At 34.7% G+C, this 25,985-nt stretch overlaps 1 protein-coding gene across 1 annotated transcript; it reads right to left on the bottom strand.

The window, feature by feature from the left end:
- Positions 1-12,285: 12,285 nt before the first annotated feature.
- Positions 12,286-14,292, bottom strand: LOC126787315 (uncharacterized). Its single transcript, XM_050513220.1, has 4 exons — positions 13,965-14,292; positions 13,455-13,564; positions 12,801-13,362; positions 12,286-12,623 (listed from the first exon to the last, which is right to left on the bottom strand). Exons 1-4 carry the CDS (start codon positions 14,290-14,292, stop codon positions 12,286-12,288), a joined length of 1,338 nt encoding a protein of 445 aa, XP_050369177.1.
- Between the last annotated feature and the right edge of the window lie 11,693 nt (positions 14,293-25,985).

The following is a 25,985-nucleotide window of genomic DNA, read 5'->3' as shown; positions in this document are numbered from 1 at the left end:
TGCACAGGACTAAGTTCCATAATGTTCCTTCATAATGAAGCTTAGTGAGTTGATTGTTGGAAAATGTCAATGCTCTTGCTCATATTCATGTGTCGAAGTATGTTCAAAGTTTAAGCTTATGAAATTACGTCCAAAATTCTCTTGGATTCCTTCGATGTGTGTCTATATGCTGGATATTTTGTGATCTGTTCGTAGCAGCATTACGAAAGGTTTTAAACCAGATCGACCAAAATAAGATCTATCACTCATTCCAAGCTCTTAGAATCCACCCATTCTTAAACCAGACTGCGACACTCATCAGTGTTCAGTCGGAAATAATGATTAAGGGGATTAATCCATTAGCGGAAGCATGAGTGTTTGTCTTGAACCAATTATAAACACTACAATGGTGCCATAGGAGAAGACAAACCAACTAGCATCTTAACTTCTATGAAAGGATATGACCTGCTAATAGTAGAAAGAAGCACAAAACAGCGACTCAGGTCCATTTGACTGTGATATAGTTCGAAGTGTTTATATCAGTCCCCGAATACAAAGGAAAGAGAGCTGGCAATGGAGAGCCATAAAGAAGACGACCGGATTCTCACAGATACCTTATATCCGCAGATAATTTGATCATATCAAATTCCAAATGCAAATGACATCTGCGACAGATTAGTTTAGAAAAAAGATTTCTTCTATGTCCCAGAACACTAGTAATAGTTAGACTACCAAAATTAAGCCCCATCCGTTATCCATCCACATTCCGGATTAAATGAAAGAGCCTGGACCCCTTTAGACTGTTGGCCATATGAAATCAACAAAGTTCTACCGATCTTATAGAATTTATATCATAAGTCGTCAAGTCGGAGAAAAATCAATGTATCACGACTGTTTTGATGTTAATTTTGACGAAAAATTAAATGACCATATCTTATTTCATAACGAAGTAACAAGGTGAACCTATACTCTTATATAATGTCTCATCCTTGACACCCATCATTTCTCAATACAAATTGCTGGTGCGAATTTATTATTACGCTCGGTTCAATTGGAGCTACACAAATTCCTTAAGAAGCACATCAGCAGCAACCGGGGTATAACTTCCCATAGTAGCAGCCACCAGTTTGTACTCATCTCCCGTCTGAGATGTTTTTGTGGTTTTTGACGTATTAATATGAAAGTGAGAGTTGTCACGGTCTACTTAATAGGTTAAAGTGCAACAAATCAAAAACTACAGTAAAACTTCGTTAAAGTAATACCCGATTAATTAATAGCCTCACTAAAATATTAATTTTTATTGGTCCCGACTTGGGGCCAACATGCCAAATTAATAAGGGCTTCTTATAAAAAAAAAATCTATTTTGACACATGAAATAATAAAAAAAAATCACCTAAGTTTTGGAAATTAAAAAAAAATCTATTTTAAAAAACGCTTAAACCGTTGCCCAAGAAGTTTATTAAAATTACATGATGCCACTGCAATTTCTATCTCTCCCTAAAAAAAAAAAGAGAAACCAACGAAAATGCAGGCCTCAGTGACGACGACGAGGAAAGTGTAGAGTGAGATGAATCGGTCACCGGAAGAAGACCGAAATAACGTCGGTGAAGAGAGGCAGTCAGATTCTGTGTGGATGGTCAACGAATTGAAGAGGCTGGTGAACGATTCTTGATCCTCCATCGATCTCCAACAGCAAAAACCTAGATGTATCGACCTCTAATGGTTGGCGACGTGCATCGGTGCTGCTGGTGGTGGAGTGTAGATTTCTCCTGGTGTGCAATGCGCCAATGCAGATCAAGTTGAAATGGAACCGCCGTCAAATGTGCTCCCGCCGACGCAGATCCAAAGCTTAGGTCGTCATCGGCAAGCGCCTTCGTCCACCGCCTCATCACCCCGCTTGGCGTTGAAGTTTCCAAGGTGTTGAACAAGAGCTATGTCCACTGAACAAGAGTTGTTTCTGATGCAGCAGTCGCCGAAAAAAAAGAGCTAGATTGGAGGAGATGTATGATATGGGTGCTTATAGATTTTGGGTGCCCAAGTTAATTTTTATTTCTGTTCGTTTCTTCGGTTCTTCAGGAACGTGTCACCGGAAAAGATGTTGAACGAGTTTACAGCTGCTGCTATCACAATAGTTATCACATTGTCTGTCATATTAGCTATCACACCACCTATCACAACAGAAGGTTAGTGTGACATGTAGTGTGATAGATTGTAACAGGTAGTGTGATAGGTAATGTTGCGGGGGTTATGACATCACATTTGATATTCTTAGTTTGCATATTTTCGTCGTCGGAAAATAGGTTGAACGAGTTTACTGCTGCTACTATCATAGTAGAAGGTTAGTGTGACAGTGGGTGTGACAGCAGGTGTGACATGTAGTGTGACTAGTATTATGTGAAAGGTAGTGTGACAGCAGTAGTTAGTGTGATAGGTAGTGTAACAGCGGGTGTGATAGGTAGTGTGACATGTGATGTGATAGGTAATGTGACAACATATGTCACAGGTAATGTGACAACATATGTGACATGCCGAGAGGAAATGTCTAAATATGTAAAATTATATTCAAATTCAAAGGAGATTAGTATGAGTATACTCAGAATGAAGATAATAATTAGAATTAGGGAACCTTGAGCTCGAAATTCACTGGAATTGCTTAAAGCACCGTCATTGACCGCGGTAACCCTTTGCGAGGGTTGTTGCGCCTTGTACGATGGTCGTTTCAGAGTGGGTATGGTATCAAATGAAAGAGGTGAGAGAATTCTTTCCAACGATACGAACCACACTCAAAATTATAGCCGAAATTAAAAGAAGAAGGAAAAATAAGATGATAATGAAGAAAAAATGGTAAAATTATCCGGAAAATATTTAAAAAGTAATTATTTTCTAATTTAGTTATAAGTTTGTTGACTATTTTCAGATTTTTAATTAATTGAGATGACATTTTTATAAATGGGAAATAAGTTGTGACATTTTTATAATTTATAATTAGAAATGATACTTTTTTAAATTTGCCCAATTAATAATTCACTAAATTTATAAGATAATAGAAATTTGAGAATTTATATAGACCACATCGAATATATAAATCAATAGTAACATAATTTATATAATAAATATTAAATTTATGAGGATTTTATTAAAGAATTTTATTAATATAATCATTATAAAATAATATAATATTTTGAACAATATAATACATCAAAAAAACAATATATTGAATAAGATCTATATGGTAAATTAAACAATGTAGTGCATAAACAAAATAAAATATTTTTTTTCGAAGAAAAGTGAAATAAAATATTCTTTATATCTTGATAAATTAATAAATTATTAATTGATTGATATATTAATATCTTGCTAAATTAATAATTTTTACCGATTCTAAAGCTCTTAATTTATAAAAGCTTTACCGTACATTTAGGTTAACCGTATGGCCGAAGTTCCTTGTTTTGTGAAGAGTTTCTTCCATGAAGCTCTCTATTTCCAACGAGTGGGGTTTGTGAGAGGACTTATACCAACTGCTACGAATTTAATTGTCGGTTCCATGATTGTTCACTATCATACTAAGTTGGAATTATTTCGACCAAAAAAAATATTACGTTGGAATTATGTGTCCACTCATGTCCACGTAACATACTAACATAGATATTTAAGGAAAAATACCGCGTACAATCATTTGGTCCAGCGTCACTAATTTGTTAACTTTTGTCCAATTTTACATAAACATGCGACCGTAGGAACATACACAACCACATACCTCACAGTGATATGATCTTTGGAACATAGCCGTGAACTTCCTCATCAAGTTCTCTCTTGACCCCTGAAGCAAGTTATCGAATTGGAATATCCATCAAGATTTGGGTTCTGTACTAAACTGTATTGTGAAGAAAGTTTAGAATAATTTCCCATGTTTAGTCTCTAAACTTTGTCTCATTGCTCTAATATGCAAACCAACAATGACGGAAGTGTGGCAAAGTGAGAGTCTTTCTCTTGCTGCTAGCTTTCTTCATTCACCTTGGACACTTTTCCCCGACATCTCTTGACACTTGAGAAATTTGTTTTCATAAAAAAGAGGCAACTTTATCATTCGTGATTTAATTGACTCCATTCGTTCTTCACTTATTTTCTTTCTCCTTTTTTTTTGTTTTCCACTTTGTCATGATTATAGACTCATAATTCAAGGTTATAGATATACTTGGAAATTTCCTACCAATCCAAAATCAGATATTGGAATGAACTGAATTCTTTCCTCAATCCGAAAGAGAAATGATATGATTGAGGTCATATTGCTCCTTTTGCATGCATGTGGCTAATCTTAATGACTTTAATCTCTACAAAAAGCCTCATTATGTTCCTGCTTAATTAACACTAATTGACCGACCAAGGAGCTTGTTCTTCGCCCTCTAGCCTTCATCATGAACAATGCACGCTTGATTCCATGACCAAAAGATGATAAATATAATGTAATAACTTTGCTAATTGCCTACATTAACAATTAGTATATAATTTCGACCGAAGAAAATAGAGATGCTTTCTCTAAAGAAAAAAATTATGAGAAAATTATCAGTTATGAGCATTAGATAAGAACTTAAAATTCAATTTCGTGCTCAAATGACACAAAATTGGAGATCAATCAAGGTAAACATCGATCAAAATTGTACGTATGAAACTATGGTTTTCTATTAGATAACTGAAAAAACCTACTTGTTGAGGATGCTCATCATCAGAATTTGAAAAATAGTTTGATAAGCTAAGACAGGAATTGATCGGCACACCTATATGAAAGTTGAACTTTCAATTTTTCTTTCCATTACGTTCTCGAACATATTTATTGGACATTTCTATTTCAGTAACTAACTAAGCTAACTAAGTCCTTGTTATAAATTAATAGCAATGTTATGGTTAACAGAACATCTTGCAAATAGAAACAGTTGTAGAAGTAGGAAAGGAGCACCCTTTGCATTATTTTCTAATATCTTCTTGGGAAAGATATCTCCAAGGACAAATGAAGAGTTAATTCTTGGAAAAAAAACAAATCAACCCCAATTCTTTTTCCTTTGGTGCCTCTACCTTTGGTAAACCTTTTTCCTTTGAAACCCTACCAAATGCTCACATGGATTGAGCCCTTGCAATGATATCAGTCTAAAACAAATAAAGAAGATTCCAAGCAAAACTATTTGAACTTTGGTCACATGCATATGGATTGGAATCTCAAAGGTAACACCCCCATATACTTAAGAGTTTTGAGTAATACAAAAGGAAGTGGCACGACCATTTTTTAAACATTAGGAAATGAGATGACACTACTAACTATTGGTTCAGAGGGAACGGACATAATTCTGTCTCTACCGACGTTATAGGGGACAGATTCAGTCTCTATTATTAGTTGGGGAGGAAAATTATGTCCGTCTCTATTTATACCATCCCCATTTTGTTTTGGGTATATTTTGGGGACGGAATAAGCTGTTTGTCCCTTCATAATTACATAACCAGATGAAGTCCTCACTCGCTGTGTTTACCTTCTGACTGTGAATAGGTCCAATATTTTTTATATACTATAATAATGCATTGTTAATTAATTACAAACGCTTGGTCCGTCCCCATATTGAATATTCATTTTCTTTCTCCATCCGTCCCCAACTTGTATCGAATCAGGAAAAAAAATGCATTGGAATTGAAATATTTTTACTATTCTAGTTTTGAATAAAAAGTATCCTGATTTTACCTGTATGGTAATAAATTTTGTTACCTGATAATTTTGATATGTATTAAATTTACCCTTAAAAGCATCATATAATTAAATTATTAGTTACAAAATGACAAATACGTTGTCAAATACACACAAATTGGAACTGAAGCAATACTGCTAAGAAATATATGAAAGCACCTGCAGAATTGGGGAAAAAAGAGCCAAAACATTCTTAAGTTTCCAACTAAGTTGGATTCATTCATATACATATATAAACAATGTCAGGAGTTCTAGTAGACTACAAGTTACATACATCTTAAACCTAGAACATCAAGGCTAGCTACCATCACAAGTTCCATACAACAAAAGCAAATTTCATTCTAAGCCACATTGATTGGATAAAATGATATTTGCTTTTGTCAAAAAATCCTACATAACTAAGTTGGATTCAAAAGTAGTTATTTAACTGCTACATACATATACTTAAGCCACTAACTTGTTAATATATCCAAAAGGTTAGAAGGTTTGAAGTTCTAACATTTACCTCACATCTAATCACCTGACTGGTAGTTTGCTTCATGATTGACCGGCTTCTTTATGAAATTGAGGAGACGGTTCAGATCCAAGGAGTCCATTGATGTTATCCCGGCTGCAGCCAAGATTTCAGTCAACTGATTAGCACCGACATGTGTTTGCAATGCATCCAATTTGGAGCTTACCGCTCCAAGATCAGCTCGCATGCCCTCTTCCCTCTCAACATATTGTCTTAATTTAATGGCCGAAGCTGCTTCCCTTTGTTCATTAGCAGCCCGTTCTGCTTCTAGGGCCTCATGCAAGGCTCTAATCTGATGTTTCAGCCCATGTCTTTGTGTAACAATACCTGGAACATCAATCCATTTGACACCACAACCGTATCCTCGAACTCTATTACGCATCTCAGGGCCCATGACATCATTAAATAGTTCATCCTGAACCTCATGAGTGACCTCGCGACCTTCCCTTCGAGTTTCATCTTCAAGATGTTTAAATTTATCCTAAAACAATTATAAATCTCATTAGAAACACATGAATGAATTACGTAAAGAGTTATCATCAACAAAACTTGAAGCATACCTTTTTGTTTTTAGCTTCCTCACTACTAGGGCGAGGGTTAATCAGATCTTTTTCTGGTGATGAATGTACAAGGTCGAAGAATGTCACCCTATCAAGTACTTTTCCAGGATTTTCTAATTCTTAAAAACCAGATTATGGTCTTAGTTTGGTACAGTTGCACAAAACAGAACATAAACATACTTCATGACAAATAATAGCAGATTTAATGATAAAATAATTGGCTATTATCACCCGACGTCCACCTTTCTACATTTTTCTTTACCATATAAATGAAATCTTAATCTTCTTATATAATGAACTTGTCTTACTTTGAAAATTCGAAGGTTTTGTTTGTCCATCATATGACATTCAATGTTAGCACATCATTATATTTCTATAGAAACTTGGTCATAATATATTTATGTATGTAGCAGTAATATTGGCCTATTTGAATTTCAAGTGTTAGAAAGTTATTACCCATTCATATCTGACTTGAGCAAAGGTTTTTGTTCCGGTTGTCTGGTGTAACCTCAATTGTTGCCGATTTGTTATATTTACTTCTGCAACCTCATACATAAAAATGAATATTTATCAGATGCAGCTGTATAATACACCACATACATTTACACAAAGAAACTAATAGTTGAAACATGAGAAATGATGTACTTGATCTTTTGAGTCATCCCATGTATTCACCAAAGCACGCCACTGTCCTCGATGAACGTGCTTATTTCCACAAATATACCTCTTTTCCAGGCCTTTATATGGTTTGTACCATTTTGTTTTTAACCTATTCTTGAACGCCCTCCAACGAGAATTCAAATTTTCGTGAACAACTTCTTTGATCTTAGCTTCTAACGCTTGTGTAGCAAGATCAGACCAATTCAATGCATGCTATATATAAATTTAATCAAATTCAACTCCCTTAACTAAGTACAACAAGATCAGATGTACAAATAATGTAACATACGGCAATACTTACTTTAACAATGAGCCATGCCTCCTCAGCTTTCCCTTTCGTACAAATTTCTCCCCAATTTTTGGCGTTGAGAGGAAAATTGCTGCATTCCACCACAAGTTGTCCAATAAAATGACCAAACTCGGCCACTTTATTATTTGGGGCAACAACTTGTCCGCGTGCATTGAAGGTTAAGATTTCAGGTCCATTCACTCCAAACTTGGGCTTGTTCTTTCCTCGAGCCTTTCTCGTTTTTTGCTTCCTCTTCATACCAGCCTTATTTTGCTCTCCACATTCAGTCACAGTCAATCCTATATCAGTTGGCACCTCACTGTCAACACTTGGATTTGTAGTTCTTGAGCTTAACGGCCGACTTAAGTGCATAGGTGGGAATGATCCACTCCTTCCACTGTTAGTATTGTAAGCACTACCCATTTCCATCATTGAGATAAATTCTTCATTATCTGGAATAGGGCTATGCACTTGAGATTGTGTCTCATAGTCTTCTGACAATCCCACAAACAAGCCTCCAGTTTGTGGGATCATCTTCTGTGGGAATGAACAAATTATTTCTATTATAGAACATACTATCATCAATCTGAAACTAAACCATAAGAACCCCTATTTAACAAAGTATGTTTTGGCTAGATTACTTCAACGAAACTAGGAAACTGTTCCTATAAGTAAGAAGGAAATTACTATCTAGAGGAGGAATCATGAATCATGTATATTGTTTCTTAACACCTATATAATCTCGTCATAAGTATGTTCTCCAATTGGAATCCTATGTACATATGAACATATGAAAATCCCAATGATTGTCATGAATTTGTTTTATATATATTGGAATTCTATCTACAAATGAATATACGAATGAACCCACCAAATCTCATCAGATCAATTTACAGGATCTCAAAATTGGAATCTTATCTACACATACAATACGACATGAAGATGAGAATAGCTTGATTGACATGACTACTCATATTGGACAGTAATAAAAAGAATCGTAACCTTGCGCTGGAGAATATTTGTTCTAGATGACACACACAGATTTGCCTCTAAGGTAGGGGTGAGCACTGAATTCGCTTTAGTAAGGTTACTGTAATCTAAGCCCCATATTGATTATGATCAATTTGGGAATTCAATGGAATAGGTTTTCTGAGTGAACTTGCCAAATTGAGTTGAAAGAGTGAAATACAATCTTATCTCACACTTTTGGCCGATCTAGGTGAATTATTCAAGGAAAATAGTTATTTATTGATATAAAGGGATATGATATCTTTGCTTGCCGCTACAATTCTCCATTTAGCGCTCATTTTTGCCGCTAATTATGAAGTATTATATTTACAATTGGAAATGTGTTGCAACCAAAAACTCATTGGGGATATACAAACTGACTCCCTCAAATCCAAATAAGAGGGTGACTCTCTTAGAAATCCAAATATGTTTTCACGCTAGGTTAATTTAAAGCAAGCTTTCCATATAAACATAAAGAACAAAAAATTAAAAATAACTTACTCTTCTATGTCAATTCTTTAGAAGTGATGATGATCTTAACATGTCATCATGTTAGATTCTTTGTCATGAGAATGAACCTTCCGTCCTTCTAAATTATGATTCCTCACCATTGCTAGTAAGAGTTTGCATTATGATGAATTTGACAAGGTGACCATCATGTTACTTTTAGAGCAATATATAACCCACAAGCCTTTCACTACTGAATGTGTACATTTCCAAAACACAAACGTAATCAACGCAAGATGAAGAAAAGTTATGCATCTACGAGTGCAAAAGTTTTATTCCCTGAAAATCCATCTCCTGAAAATCAACCTCCTCACTCACTGGCATCCTCATCCAACACACCAGCATCCCTGCGAAACCCAAATGCTCGATTAGCGAAAGAGATGCTAGGCATATATATTGGCGAGTACGCCGAATGTAGGGAAGTTCCGAAAATGTCTCCACTCAATCCAACCCAAATAATGGCCTCTACCAATTTACAACTCCTCCTCGCGTCAATAGGAGCCGACGGAGCTCCGGTCCTCATTTGTCATCCTTTCTGTAATATATATGTTACTTTGTTGTATGGTCGATGCTAGATTTAATTATGAGAGTAATTTATTTCAAGCATGCAAAATAAACAAGGCTATTGTAAGGACTTGGTTGCTATGTAAGTAAGTACCTGGATGTTTAAATGGGTAGTATTATGTGTTTATCTCCCTTTTGCAAAATAACAACAAATCCAAGTGATAAATATAGTTCACAAGAGGAGCCCAACTTCAAACTTACTATAATTGAATCCCAATACTTTGCATGGTCTAAATAAATCAAACACTGAATCCAAAAACTTGACATGGTCTAAGTAAGTTTAAATTCACAGTGTGCTTACAAATATACTTGACAAAGTACATAAAATATATTTTCCAAAAACAGACACACCAAAAGTTTTGGGATTTATGAGCTGCCTAATATTTCATCACACCACAATTTCAGGCATATCGGTTCTTACTTGAACATCTTCATCAGCAACGAGCAGGGGTTCTAAATTTTGACGAGCTGCAATGTCATCTTCCATAATGGTACCCATATCAAACAAATCTCTTGGTTTTGTTCTTATAGCTACATGCCAATCACTCTGAGTGGGATCCTGGACATAAAAGAGTTGATTGACATTTGAAGCAAGGGTATATGTGTCTGGCCCCGGAAGCAAGTGTTTGAAGTTAGCCAACACAAAACCATCATCATCAATTTTCACATATCGACTCTAACCCTTCCATCACACCAATTACAATCGAATAACACAACTTTTTTTCCACGGTAATAGTTTAACTCAATTATGTCTTTCACTATACCGTAATAGTCATTCATAACAGCCATTGGATTGTGATCTTGAGCAGAGGCATATGTATCTTCCACAGCCCTCACAAAAACTTTGCTATTCTGAGTGTTTCCGTCCTCATCTTCTGATCTGACACGAAATCGAAAGCCATTGACAATATAAGACTTGGACCGACTTGTCCAATGGCTTGGACCCCTAGCCAATGCTCGCAAGTCTTCATGTATTTCAACTCCATCATCAATCTGAGCTTGAATCTTCAAATACAGAATAATCTTATCAACACACTAGAATATATATAATTTAAAGAGTTCATCTATAACAATATTGTTTTCCATAATATTTAAGTTGTTGTCCTGTAACTTTGAAAAATCAGAATCCATTCTAGGAAAATCGTTTTTGAGAGATTCTAAAACTGAGATGATTTTCAAGATGTCTTTTACAATTTGTTAGAAGACAACAATTTCAAATTCCCAACCAAAGCGTTCAGTTTTAAGTTAAAAGCCAACTGACTCAGAAAAACAACTAAAATTTTGACATTGAAGCATAATTATGTTCTTTCCCCTGACATTGAATCTTCAAATAATAATCTTATTTGAAACAATAGTAACAAAGCAAAGTTTATAAATGTGCATGTAGTTTTAACAAATTTAATGTTTACATGTGTGTTGAACCATCCGGGAAACTCGGTTTGTGCTCGTGATTGAGCTACCTTATGTGACTCACGTGAAGATTTATTATCTACAATCAGTTTCTCATGTTGCCTGCATACAAATGAAAGAAATTTGTATATGTACTGAATAGATAATTCACTACTGATTTTGCATTTAATGGCATAAGTTCCATACTTGATGTAATCTGCAACTTGTGGACAAGCAAATAAAACAGCCCAATGTGCATGTTCCCACTCTAAATGCTCAAGGTAAATAAGTTACTTACTGCCAAGTGATCTACCATTGCCCGCAAACACAGAAAAATAATGTTTAGTATCCTCACCAACAGCATCAGTGTTACGGCATGGTCTATTTCTTTTGGTAACCACTTCATCACCAAAATACAATGCACAAAATCCAAGTGTTTCCTCAATAATATACCCCATGGCGATGGAGCCTTCCGGTTTATCTCGATTACACACATACTTTTATAAAGAACCTAAATATCTGAATAACAATTGTGAAAATGATAACATTTTATAGATCGGAGAAAAGTTTGGATCAATTTCATTAACAAAAAAAAGATAGAATACAACAACAAGAACAAAAAATAGTAACTAACTTCTCAATTGGGTACATCCACCTATATTGAACAGAACCTCTAATTTTTGCTTCTTCAGCTAAGTGGATAGTAAGGTGGACCATCACATCAAAAAATGTTGGCGGCATTAATCTCTCTAAATGACATAATATAATGGCAATTCTTTCACTCAAATCCGCAAAATGTTCTTGGGTTCCGACTTTGGTGCATAGATTTCTGAAATATGAGCTAAGCTCTAGCAAAACAGCCTTGACTTCTTTTGGTAATGAATGGCGGATTGACAATGGAAGTAAATACTGCATTATGATATGCAAGTCATGACTTTTCAACCCAATCAGCTTTTTTTCGGCCTTCTGGACACATCTTGCTATGTTAGAAGAAAAACCATCAGGAAGTACAACAAGAGATAATATCTCACAAATTAAAGCTTTTTCAGTAGGCTTTAAACTGAATGGCATAGGGTCATATGTCCATCAACTTCCAACTAATTTTGGGTGGTATTTGGGCTTGCACTTCAGCTCTTGCAAGTCCAACCGTGCATTTAACGAATCCTTATCTTTACCAACCATACCCAATAAGGTTCCAAGAATAGCCTCAGCGACATTTTTCTCAATGTGCATCACATCAAGACAATGTCGCAAAAGCAGGTCCTTCCAATATGGAAGATCAAAAAATATGCTTTTCTTTTTCCAAGGGCCACTATATATTCTCTTCATTTTTCCCCTTTTCCGTTTCAGTCTCTTCGCCTTGTACTTATCTCCCTTTCCATATACAAACTTCAATCCTTTTAATGAATCCAAACACTCTGACCCTATCATAGGATCAGGTGGTGGGTCTAGCTCAATTTCACCGTCAAACGGTTTCTTGAACATGCGATACTTATGAGCCCTTGGAAGCCAGCGACGATGTCCCAAGTAGCACTATTTTTTTCCATGTTTTAGCCTAGTTGACTTGGTGCCAAATGCACAATGTGGACATGCTAGTTTACCTTTAGTGCTCCAACCAGATAACATAGCATATGATCGGAAGTCGTTGATAGTCCACAAAACCGCAGCATGCAAGTTAAAACTTTCTTTCTTGAACGCATCGTACGTAGGTATCCCTTGGCTCCACAAAGTTTGTAACTCTTCTACTAAAGGCTGCAAGAACACATCTATGTCATTTCTGGGACTTTTCGGACCATGAATTAACAACGAAAGCATCAAGTAAGGTTGTTTCAAACAGAGCCAAGGCGGAAAGTTGTAGACTGATATCACAATAGGCCACGTGCTATGGGATAGACTCATCGTACCAAAAGGATTAAATCCATCACTTGCTAAGCCAAGACGAACATTTCGTGGCTCAGTTGCAACGCTTGGATACATTTTGTCAAGATGTTTCCAAGCAGGTGAATCAGCTGGATGTCTAAGAATATCATCATCAGTTCTCTCTTCGGAATGCCAAACCATATTTTGAGCAGTGTGGCGTGACATGTAAAGGCGTTGAAGTCGAGGTCCCAATGGAAAGTAACGTAATACCTTATGAGGAACTCCAGGATGTCCTAACTTAGCCTAGGACTTGTAACGACTGGCTCCACAAATTTTGCATTTGTCATGTTTAGCATCTTTTTTTTTCAAAACAACATACAGTCCTTGGGGCATACGTCTATCTTTTCACAAGGCAATGCCAAATCAGTAACCATTTTCCTTGTTTGGTAAAAACTAGAAGGAAGGCTTGCTTCAGGGAACCATTCCTGTAACATGTTCAACAAGGCTGCCAAAACAGTAGATATTACATCAATATAACTTACTGGATATAGCAGTAGTAAATAAAATTAAGTTTTGAGAGTTGAGTGGAATGAAATTATATAATGCTGTATATGTTACTACTCACTAAACGAGGCACATGTTCTTATAACTTAACTTATATGTTCATGAGTATTGAAAGTTCTATTGAATGCAAATATTATATACAAATTGCAACTGTACATAGCAAGGTTTGATAGTTATAGATGCAGCTACCATTAATGTGAATACTAAAGCTTTGTCATAAGTAGATAGTGCTCACAATATTTCTCAAACAGAAAATAAAACAACTAATGCAGATATAATTTGACAATAAAAGTTTCCAAGGCATTGAGGACAAAGTTTAAACAACAATTGGGGCCACTGACCTGTGAAAGACACATCAGTCCAACAATTTTGAGATTTGAGTTGATACAACTGCAAAATAAAATCCAGTTTTGATTTCCCACAGCCCTGGTATAATTCAACTTTACCTTCTTCAATCAAACGATAGAAATTTGCGACATCAGGGGTGAAGTTCTGAGGAGCTGCATCTTCCTCTACAAAATTGTCATCATTATTAGGACCATGCATGCCAAACGCATCGTGGAGCACAGCTGTTATATCAGCACCCCCTACATGAGGGTCTCCCACATTAGTCATTGGCAATGCCTCACCATGCCACTTCCAGCATGAATGAACATACTTTGGCCACATGCCATCCACTTTAAGATGATCTTCCACATCTTTCGGTGATCTCCAGCCACAATTGTAACATTATGTACAAGGACATTGATAGTAGCACTTTGTGCGACGTTCTTAACATGTTTTTACCTCCATTCGTACTTTACTTAGCCCTTATTATTGTAGTATAGAATCATTGAGTCGAGTTAGGAGTCTTTAGTGACGTTCATTCCCTTTTGGTGCTAAAACGGGTGTAAAATGCAGAGATTGTCGAGAGTGCTATAGAGTAGTATTCCTTGTCGAACTAGGAAACCTAGTTTGGTTAGGATTTTTATGATTCGATATTTCTGTAACATATGTGATTTATATTTATTATTTCCTTTCCTTATTTTCAGAATTAAATGTGAGATAATGACTTGGAAATTATGGAAAGAAAGAGGAGAAGAAGGAAACAAAAAAAAGAAAAAGGAAAGAAGTAATTTTGTTTCTGAATAAGATGAAAATGAATAACTATGCAGCCTCAAAGGAGGGAATGTTCATCCGGCCGTTAAATGGAAAGAATAAGAAAAGAAGGAAACAAAAGAAGAAAAAGGAAGGAGAGAAAAAAGAGATAATTCTGAAGAATGCATGTGGTCTAGAAGAAGGGAGAATGCATGTGACCTACAAAGATGATCATCATTCAATTTCAATTTAGGTTTTATTTCAATTAATTCCTTGAATTTGTACATCTAAATCAATGTTTGAGGAAGCCAAGGCCATGGTTTTCCTAAGGTTGCGATTTTATTCACCAAAGTGTTCATTGATTGAATATGTGCTTCGTGTTTCAATTATGGATACTTATATAGGGCTGTGATAGTTCTAGGAATTTGCATCTTTAATCAAGATGAGTGACGCCATGCTTGTGTAACATGTCTCCAATTCGACTTAATGTGCTTATGTGCTACTTTGTTGTTTAACTAGACGCTTCGTTATATTGAACTCTCTTTAGCATATGTTTAGGATTCAACGCTTTGTTGATTCTAAATAATTAAGAAGTCTTAACAATTAGATGAACCGCTTCGGACTCTAATTAGAATTGGAATTGAAATGGACTTAAGAAGAATCGAAAATACTTGCTGCCTATATGTTGTTCTATGCATGTCATACATGTTTCTTGAGTAGAATTCGTGTTTTGGTTATGTGATGAATGGTTGATCAATTGTATATAAGTAATTTAGGATTTATTTTCAGTTGTAGTTTTAGAATCCAAATCAAATCCCCCAATAACATGATAAATGTTGAGGCCCTTTTGATTTCCCGGACTGAACGATCCCTGCTTATTCTATACTAACGATGATGTTTTTCAGGGTATTTTATAGACGTTCTAACAAAACGCTTTATCATTTTGGCGCCGTTGCCGGGGAATTGATTAATTCTCAATTTTTTGAAGTGTTAATTTTGTGTTATATTGTGAATTGTATAATTGTATTTTAGTTAATATGCTTATGTGAACAGTAATCGTAAATAGTGCTTCTGTAAACAGTAACTCCGAAAGGAGTAAAAAAAAACTTAAATTTTAATTGTGATAGAGTTTGTGTTATTATTTGTTATATTGTTGTAGTAGTATGCATATAGGATACTTGTTACACTTAGTTTTATTTTTAGGGAAGCTAAATGTTTATTTATGTTCAGTTTATTGTAAGTTATAAAACAAACAGAATAGGTAAAGTCCATTTTGTTAATATTAGTTTTAACCCTCCATTTGTACCTTGCTAAGGTCACTTGGGGTTGAGGGCGGCTTTTATTAACATTTTGCGAGCAGTCTAACACACAAATTGATTCTGAGCTGAGTAAGGGGCATGCTATTTTCATTACCCTGGTTCAAGGTTTACAAAATTGGATCTCAGAGGCCCATGACTGACATACATCTCGGTGATGGAGTCGATAGAGAGCTTGCTCTCCGTGGTTACCAACAAATGAGTCATGCCTTGTATCTATCTCTGAATCTAGCTATCCAGCCTTCTGAAACAAAGGAATGGGTTTGTGTCTAGACGATATACTTAGGCCGTACGTCCACCTTGCTTTATAACTTAGAAAAAAACTTTGTATAAATAAGTATATATAACTTCAAAAGAATGATACCCTAATTTTTAAGGTATATCGGATAAAGCAAGACCCTACCTGGGATTATTTCAATCCATTACACAGTTAGTTCCTCTGCTCCACGTACCTTAAAAGTTAGGAATGTGTGTGAATAAAATCAATTAGACTTAGTATTACTTATACACTTGTAGATTTCGAAACAAAAAAGAAAAACATTGTCTTTAAGTTTGACTATATTTGTATTCAATTGCTAACATTTCTTTTATTTCATTTTATACTTAATCGCTAACATTTTGTGTGTCTTTGTATACCTTAGTTGCCAGATAGGGATTTTAAGAAAGAGTTGGAGAATTCTATTGTTAACAGTTGATTGAAGCTCTCAATGACTTGGGAAGTACGACAAGTGTTGCAAGAAGCGGAGTTCCACCACACTCTAACTTTTGATTCGTGATTTGCATTTAATTTAACTCATACTAACTTTTATTTAATCATTAACATTATACTAACTTATTCTTTGAGTTCCCATGTTCACTCTTCTAATGTTCTTTCTCTTGATGCGATGTAGTTTAAGAGTGGATGAACATGATTGAGTTTTGATAGTCAAAGAGGCACAAATTTGGAGGTGTACAACTCCAAGTGGCGTCGCCTACAACTTAAAAAGAAGTGCAGAGTCTAGGCTAAAGGACTATAAAAGTTAAGCGCTGCATGGGAGGCAACCCATTTCAACTGTACCTATGGAGGAGTCGTCTACGGGAGTTTGCATTTTCTTATCCCTTGACTCTTATGGTTGAATTGTATATGTATTGATGTGTGATCTTAGTCTATACTTATAAATTACATTCTGATTATTGAGCTTACATTGAGGACAATGTAATTTTCTAAGTGTGGGGTAGGGTTGCATGATCAGTGTTTGCTGATTTTTGCTTTGATTTCATGTTAAAAACGAAAAAGAAAGAAAAAAATTTGAAAAAAATGTTTAAAAAAATGGAAAACAAATGTGTTGTTTTGAGTCTTAGGATGCCCCTAAAGTCTAGGATGATTATGTCTCTAAATTCATAGATGATGGTTTTGCATTTCATAAGAATTGAATTGTAAGTTTCATTGATAATGTGGATTTGGTATGAACATGTGAGATTTTGATTGAATGTAATATGGCATACATGTTTGGTTAATTTAAGTCCATAACAACCTGTGAGTTTTTGAGCCTATATATGCTTTCTTCTTTAGTGATAATATGAAATTTCGTGGTTGTTTTGTGAACCTCATTATTCTTTGCATATCCAATGACTATGTGCCATAGCTTTTAATGGATTCTAGAATTTACTAGAACTCATCTTCTGTGATTGTTGAAACTTTTAAGTCATAAAATGCTCTGATTTTGAAAGGGATTTATGGATCATTTCTAGGAATACAACCACTTTAGCCAAACAGCCATGTATCCCTATATGTGCCCTGTTTGGGACCCTTTAGTTGAACTCCATTTGAGCCTACATTGAGCCTTTCTTAATCACCAATGTTATCTCCATGCTTAGTATAGTACCTCTACCTTGTCCTATAGACTTGGCATAACTTTTGGTGAGATGATGTTGTGATGATGTATGAAATAAGTGTGGGGTGGAAGACATGAGAAAAAATATGAACAAGCTTTTAAGCATGCCGAAAAAAAAGAGATGAAAAAAAAAGAAAAAAAAAAGATAAATTCGGCAATACAAGAAAAAGAGAAGAAAGGATGTTGTCTTCTATTTGTGATTTGGAGTTGAGTTGTAATTGAAGGTCTAAAAATGTGTATTTGACCTTTGTCCATGTTCACTTTGTGGTAGAAATGATAACTGGGCCCAACTTGTTATATTTGACCCTTGATGGTGTGTGGTGTTATAAGGATGGTGATTATTCTGCTAAGTTTATAGGATTACCTTTGTAATTCCTCGATATTCAATGCCTTTAGCTAAGCCTAAACATTCACCTTGTATAATGATCCTAACGATTCTTAAAATGAGCATATCTTGGTTTGTGGAGATGATCACAAGAGTTGAGCATATGGTTTTGGTCCATTTGTGCACTTAGTTGTTAAATGAGGTTTTCCTTTTGTTATTCACAAAGTGTTTTCATTTGATGAAATATGCAAGCTATTTGATGCTTTATTATCTTTTCTCTTGCATATACTTGTGTGTGAATCATAACCATGAATCTGAGTGAAAAGAAGAGAGTATGCCTTGTGAGGAGGATTGGATTAACTAAACATGTTATGTGCTTATTGTCTCATTTCTTACTTATTCATACCATGAAACATGTTTATGAAACTTGGAATTTATGTGCTTACATGCAAATTCTTAAACTTGAAAGCTATGTGTTTTGAGATTCTGAGGCAATCATTTAGGGGCAATAGAGTTTTGTGTTATTTTGTTTTGTTTTGCTAAGGGACTAGCAAAAGCCAAGTGTGGGGTAGTTGATAGGAGCACTTTTTGCGACGTTCTTAACATGTTTTTACCTCCATTCGTACTTTACTTAGCCCTTATTATTGTAGTATAGAGTCATTGAGTCGAGTTATGAGTCTTTAATGATGTTCATTCCCTTTTGGTGCTAAAATGGGTGTAAAATGCAGAAATTGTCGAGAGTGCTATAGAGTAGTATTCCTTGTCGAACTAGGAAACCTAGTTTGGTTAGGATTTTAATTATTCGATATTTCTGTAACATATGTGATTTATATTTATTATTTCCTTTCCTTATTTTCAGAATTAATTGTGAGATAATGACTTGGAAATTATGGAAACAAAAGGAGAAAAAGGAAAGAAGTAATTTTGTTTCTGAATAAGATGAAAAGGAATAAGTATGCAGCCTCAAAGGAGGGAAGGTTCATCCGGCCATTAAATAGAAAGAATAAGAAAAGAAGGAAACAAAAGAAGAAAAATGAAGGAGAGAACAAAGAGATAATTCTGAAGAATGCATGTGGCCTAGAAGAAGGGAGAATGCATGTGACCAACAAAGATGATCATCATTCAATCGAGAAGGAAAGAAAAGAAAAAAAGGAAATAGGGATCAGCCCATTCAAAACCCTTGCAGCCCCTCCTCTCCTCCTTCCTCTATAAAAGGCATGGCCTCCCTCACAATTCACCATCACCATTCTCTCACAATCACAGCCAAATTGCTGCCTAAAAATATCCAGAAAATTCGAGCCAAAAACTTCATCCATTCTCCACTTTGCCGTGCCATCCTCTTGCCTCTTCCACCACCGAATTCATCTTCATCCATCCTTCAAGGTTTCTAATGTGTGATTCATCCATGGCTTGTAATTTTTCTTTTTATTTTTTGCAAATTTCGAATTCATTGTATGAATCATTGGATGTTATTTTCGGTTTCATATATGAAGAACATAAATTCAGACTTCTTTGGTTTTATGTTTTGATTGCATGAACTCATGAAATATGTGTGTATGCCGTGTGTAGCATCTATGGGCAGTAGGTTTTCGATTTCAATTTAGATTTTATTTCAATTAATTCCTTGAATGTGTACATCTAAATCAATGCTTGAGGAAGCCAAGGCCATGGTTCTCCTAAGGTTGCGATTTCATTCACCAAAGTGTTCATTGATTGAATATGTGCTTCGTGTTTCAATTATGGATACTTATATAGGGCTGTGATAGTTCTAGGAATTTGCATGTTTAATCAAGATGAGTGACGCCATGCTTGTGTAACATGTCTCCAATTCGACTTAATGTGCTTATGTGCTACTTTGTTGTTTAACTAGACGCTTCGTTATGTTGAACTCTCTTTAGCATATGTTTAGGATTCAACGCTTCGTTGATTCTAAATAATTAAGAAGTCTTAACGATTAGATGAACCGCTTCGGACTCTAATTAGAATTGAAATTGAAATGGACTTAAGAAGAATCGAAAATACTTGCTGCCTATATGTTGTTCTATGCATGTCATACATGTTTCTTGAGTAGAATTCGTGTTTTGGTTATGTGATGAATGGTTGATCAATTGTATATAAGTAATTTAGGATTTATTTTCAGTTGTAGTTTTAGAATCCAAATCAAATCCCCCAATAACATGATAAGTGTTGAGGCCCTTTTGATTCCCCGGACTGAACGATCCCTGCTTATTCTATACTAACGATGATGTTTTTCAGGGTATTTTATAGACGTTCTAACAAAATGCTCTATCAGACATTTAAGTTTACCCTCAAAACTAGCAACTGATAAGGAGTTGTTGATAAATGCACGTAATCCAGTCATATATTCATCACTTCTACGATCAAGAAATACCCACTCTTTATCCATGAGGAGAGGCCTGCAAAACCATACCAAAAGAAATTATATGGATGAATTTTCTGCTCCAAATTAGTATATTTGAAAACACCAATATCTTTAATGTAAAATTATACAATTTCAAAATGCAGATTCTGACATCCAAGTCAAACATTGGCACCTAAGAACTCCTTCAATAGAACAATGAAGCACCTTTCATCAACTGATTTAGTTCCAAGCTTATTGCTTCCTCTTACATTACCATACCAAAGTTACTTACCATTAGTCATCCTGGAACTTTATACTGGAATCTACTGTATATTATTTTACCGATCTAGAAGATATTAACTGTCGGCACTTCCATACAGAATATAGAGATTTGTCGTCTTTATAAACTTGATACTGTTGGTGAAAACATTGTGAAGGTAATCAAGGTATGTTGTGTGGTTCTATTATGTTGGTGACTAAGCTTGCTAATACCAATTGATTCATGGAGTGTGTTGATACTTGATAATATTGAACCTGGGATTTAGGGTTGTCAAGTGATTGGCTTGTTTATAGATGAGCTAATGTAGGTTCCTTAGAAAACTCCAAGTCTTAAAGCAAGCTTATTGTTTCCTCTTACATTACCATACTAGCTTTAAAGTGAGTTTATTGTTTCCTCTTACCTTACCATACCTAAACATGTGATAATTTAATTAAAAACAAATGTGATGCATCATGAATTAAAGTTATGGTATCTAATATTTCCATAAGTACCTACCTACATGTCACAAATAGTTAAGTTTAAGGTTCTTTTAGAACAAGACTTCTGAACTTGGCCACTACCCAACTGTAGGCTCTACAACATGGTTGTGATTATTTGCACATTATGGTCATTAATGAAATTATGTATGTGAACGTGTGATACATTTGTATGAATTGCTTAGTACTATGTAATAATGAATATGGATTCAGTCAATCAGTCATTAAGTTCATCATTTGATACTTGTCATTTGAATAAAGTTAGTTTTCAACACTTAGTTGCTGCATAGGTATGTACTTATGCAAAACCTGATACTGATATGCTTAGTAATAAAGTGTAGCTCTCCATCATGCTGGAAAATTAGTTCAGACATGTTTTACAAGTCTATTACTTCATTAAAGTTATACATATATATATATATATATATTACAAACTGAACAGAGGAAACTAATGAAAATTCTCATATAGTCATCAAACAAAGTGGAAAACAAGTTTAGTCAGACATAAGCTTTGATTATTACCAGCCCAATACTGTAAGAAACAAGTTGAACATGAAATAGAAAAACTGAAAAACATGGATGAATATAAAATACTAACTTGATTCACTAATAATAGTCCTGAAGGTTAAAAGAAGTCTATGGTATAGCACATACATACTTGTCAACAACATAGATTGAAGGCATAGTTTTTATTGTTACTTGGTCTATCCTCAGGTTTCAGAAAATCAAAAATTGTATTCTGTTTTAGAAGAAAAATGAAATATATTCTTGTGCTAAGTAGTGGTAGAGCTTAGCAATACAGTAGCAAAATATCAAATCAAAATCCTAAAAGGCACTAAATTTGATCAACTCCAAACAATTTCTAAGCCTACAAGCAGTAATCAATTTATGATGAAAAGCAAATCCACTAAGGCAGCATTCACTAAAATATGTAAACATGGAGCATTCATAAACCATTAAAAACTCATCCAGAAACTTGCCATGCCCATCCCCATGAAAAGGTGTTCTCTCCCTATTTCCTTATAGAAATCTGGAGTTGTTGATAGTTTTCTCTGGTTGAGATATAGTGTTCTTGGAGTCTCACTTGTAGTCTGGCACTGAGAGCTTAGTGTGATAGTATTTCCAACCTTTTTGTTGGCTAAACTGTAAATTGCTACAGATACAAATCAAAATCCTTATATCAATTTCGTTTGTTTCTGATAATTGTTGTCTTTGGTTCTGTTCATCGGTTGAGTATCTATTGGTTGGATGCCTCACCAATAATCAACGAGGATACAAAATCCCCACAACAAGTGAGTAAACTCAAAACAAACGCACATAATCGAAATGAATATAAATTTAAACAAACCAAAGAAACAAAAACTTGAGCAAATTAAAACAAGATCACAGCTTTACGCCCATATGTACTCTCTCTACCAATCAAGCAACCTCTAAATTTAATCAAATTGAATTTTCTTAAGTAAGAACTTACCTATCGAATTCTTCAGAAATCTGGTAAAATCTGCAAATCGGAGGAATAAGGGGGGTGGACAACTCGACTAATTGATTGTATTTGCGCTCATTGGAGTCATTGCTGCAGCAAATCAGATGAAGAAAGCTACCTTGTTGTTTGGCTGTGTTTCTGGGCTCTTGCCCCCTAATGAAAACCTGTATCAATTTTTTTTTAAAATAAGAGCTATATGGGGACGGACAGAAGCCTAGTGTTTGGCTCTTTTCTTTCTTTGTGGAAAAGAGGAGCCCAATAATATTACAAACTGTATTATATGGGGACGGACATTGTGGGTTCCTTCGCTTTGTTCCTTCACTATCTTGTTATTATTCACGATGCTTATATAAAACGTTTAAGCGGAGACGGTTACTGTCGCAACATCTGAAATTAGAACGGAACAATTATATCGTCCCCATTAATGTCATATGGGAACGGAATCAATTTCGTCCCCAATGAGTCCGTGCCCATTGCTCCAATAGCTAGTAGTGTGATAATAGACAATATTATCTTGTTGAGGTTAATGGACTACTTGTGAGGTACGTTGTTGATGAATATTCTTAAGTTGGTCGAAATTAGGATCTTCATACTCAAAGTTCTAAAATCTTTTCAATTGATTATTTAGATTTCGGCACCGACATATGTGTTTTTGATCAAGAAAAAAATATGCAGTTTCTCTAAAAGGAAAAAAAAAACTTGAATACGAAATTTTTGTCAGATTAGTTTGCAAATTATGATTGATCAGAACCTTGTGTCATGCAAACACATTACGTGAATTGATAAATTCTCATACTCTCGACATACTTGAAAGGGAAATCAGCAGAGCATTAGCTTTTAATACCGGTTTCACAATATACAATAGTGAAAAACTACAGATACTATCTAAGTTTTTCAATAAGTTAACATTCTCTTAATTAATAATATTGCGGCTCTTAGTGACATCGATCTTTCGACAAATTAAATGAAATACCTTAACAATGCAACAAATTTTCATCTCTCATAACGTTGTAATTTCACAATCTAATTTTCTTGCTTGAAAGAAAAGGAAATAAAGAAAAGTGTAGTTGAGTTCAAACTCCACACCATTTAAATCTAAATTTCTAAAATCTAATAATTATTATTATATTTTGAGATTAATTTTTTAATTAAATTTGTTTATACGAACACTATTTAGTGTCTCCCTATGATTTTCCCAGGTAAGAAGCGTTCCAAGAAAGTTTTCCTTTTGGCTTTTTGCTCACGTAGGGGCTGTGAAGCTTCATGTCTCTTTCTCAGAGGCACGCACGAATCGATCAGATGTATGGTTAGCCATGGCATGTATGGTAATTACAAATGTATATAGGGATGATGACACATACATGGGTTGATCGATGGCAGCTCGTGACCTGGAATGGAATGTTATAATATACCGAAAATTCTTAAATGTATTAATTCTAACTGTGGCTTCCACCTAGCTAGCAACTAGGTAAAAATTAACATTCACCATACTCTCGGTCTCCTTCAACTCCATTTAGGAACTAATATAAGATTATGAGTAATCTTCGAGACCATGTATTCCTGTAACATATATATTTTCATTTTAACTCGGGAAATATTATAATGTTTTAGCTCTATGTATGGCTCTAAATTTTTAATGTGTTTCTGTTAATAAAGGGAATACACTTATTAAGAGGGCCTACCAAAGCAGGAGTGATTAGGGGTGGTAATGATACACAATTTCATTCCAATCAATTCATATACCAACCGTACCAAATATATTGGTATACCACCAAATTAGTACATTGTACTCGGTATAGTATATTGTACCATACTTCAAAAAATGGTTAGTAGGTGGTACAAATATTTCGTGTACCATGGTATACTGTACCAACCGAAATATAAGTTTTATGAAAAAAAAACTTTAATATATGCATCTATGGTGAGTTGAACTTTGTCTTCTTCCATACAAGTTGAAGCCAACTACCACTAGGCTATCATTGCAATTATAACAACTCATTGCTAAACAATATATATATTCTTAAATTATATATATCCATAAATATATTTTTTGTTAAAAATATATTTCAACCGTAGATTATTGTTAAATTTATAATATTTGGACTTTGACATGTTTAATTTATGACTTTGTACTTGGTAATTTGGTTGAAGTTGTATAAAACTTTGTATTTGTGTTGTTATTTGCTATTACATATTTGGATTTGACCTTTAAATTTTTGAGCCATAAACATATTGGTAGAAGCTCATTACCAACCGTACCAACTGTACCAATGAATTGGTATACCAACGTTATTAGTTGGTTTAATGGTGAATTTTTCATACCAATTATATGTTGGTTGGTACATGGTATTGGAAAAATGAGATTGATATACCTACCGATCAACTCCTATAAGTGATTGATTAAAGGGTCGGACAACTTTTATTTAGGAATTGTGTAATTTACAAAGCAAAAGTAATTGGTTAAAAGATGACCAGCTTTTGTTTGAAGTGCTTAGTTAACGAGGCGGATAACTTTTATTTAGGAATTGTGTAATCGACAAAGTAGAAGTAATTGGTTAAAGAGTCGGACAACTTTTGTTTGAAGTAATTGATTAAAGGGTCGAACAACTTTTGTTTAGGAATTGTGTAATTGATAGATTAGTTAAAGGGTCGGACAACTTTTGTTTAAGAATTGTGCAATGAACAAGTTATTTGATTTAATTTAGGGAATACATTAAATATCTGATGGCGGCTAGGTTATATCAAGTACTAATTATTCATTGTATTATAAATGCAACTACTCCTGAGTACTTATTCTCCTGTGGGAATAACTAGTGACATATTTTATGGTAAGTATGTACTTTTGTGAATTTCTATATAATATAAACTAAATTTGACAACCAACATAACCGAATTATACAAATGACAAGTGAACCGGAGAATCACATCAAAAGCTAGAAGCATCATTTACCTGATCATTAGAAGAGAACACACTTCATACCTACGGCTATCATAATCCGAATAAAATCGTAGTAATTGCTTGTTGTATATATCAATGATAACATCTCCAAATACTAAAAGAGCATCATTCTGGAGTTGTATTATTGATTTCTTGATTAGGTAAATTAAAAGATCATATCCCATCAGCTACGCCCATCAAGCCAAGATGAAACCCATATTGGTTTTCTCT

This window comes from Argentina anserina, chromosome 3 (assembly GCF_933775445.1).
Source record: "Argentina anserina chromosome 3, drPotAnse1.1, whole genome shotgun sequence".
NCBI classification, from domain to species: domain Eukaryota; kingdom Viridiplantae; phylum Streptophyta; class Magnoliopsida; order Rosales; family Rosaceae; genus Argentina; species Argentina anserina.
This window is presented reverse-complemented; position numbering and strand designations above follow the sequence as displayed.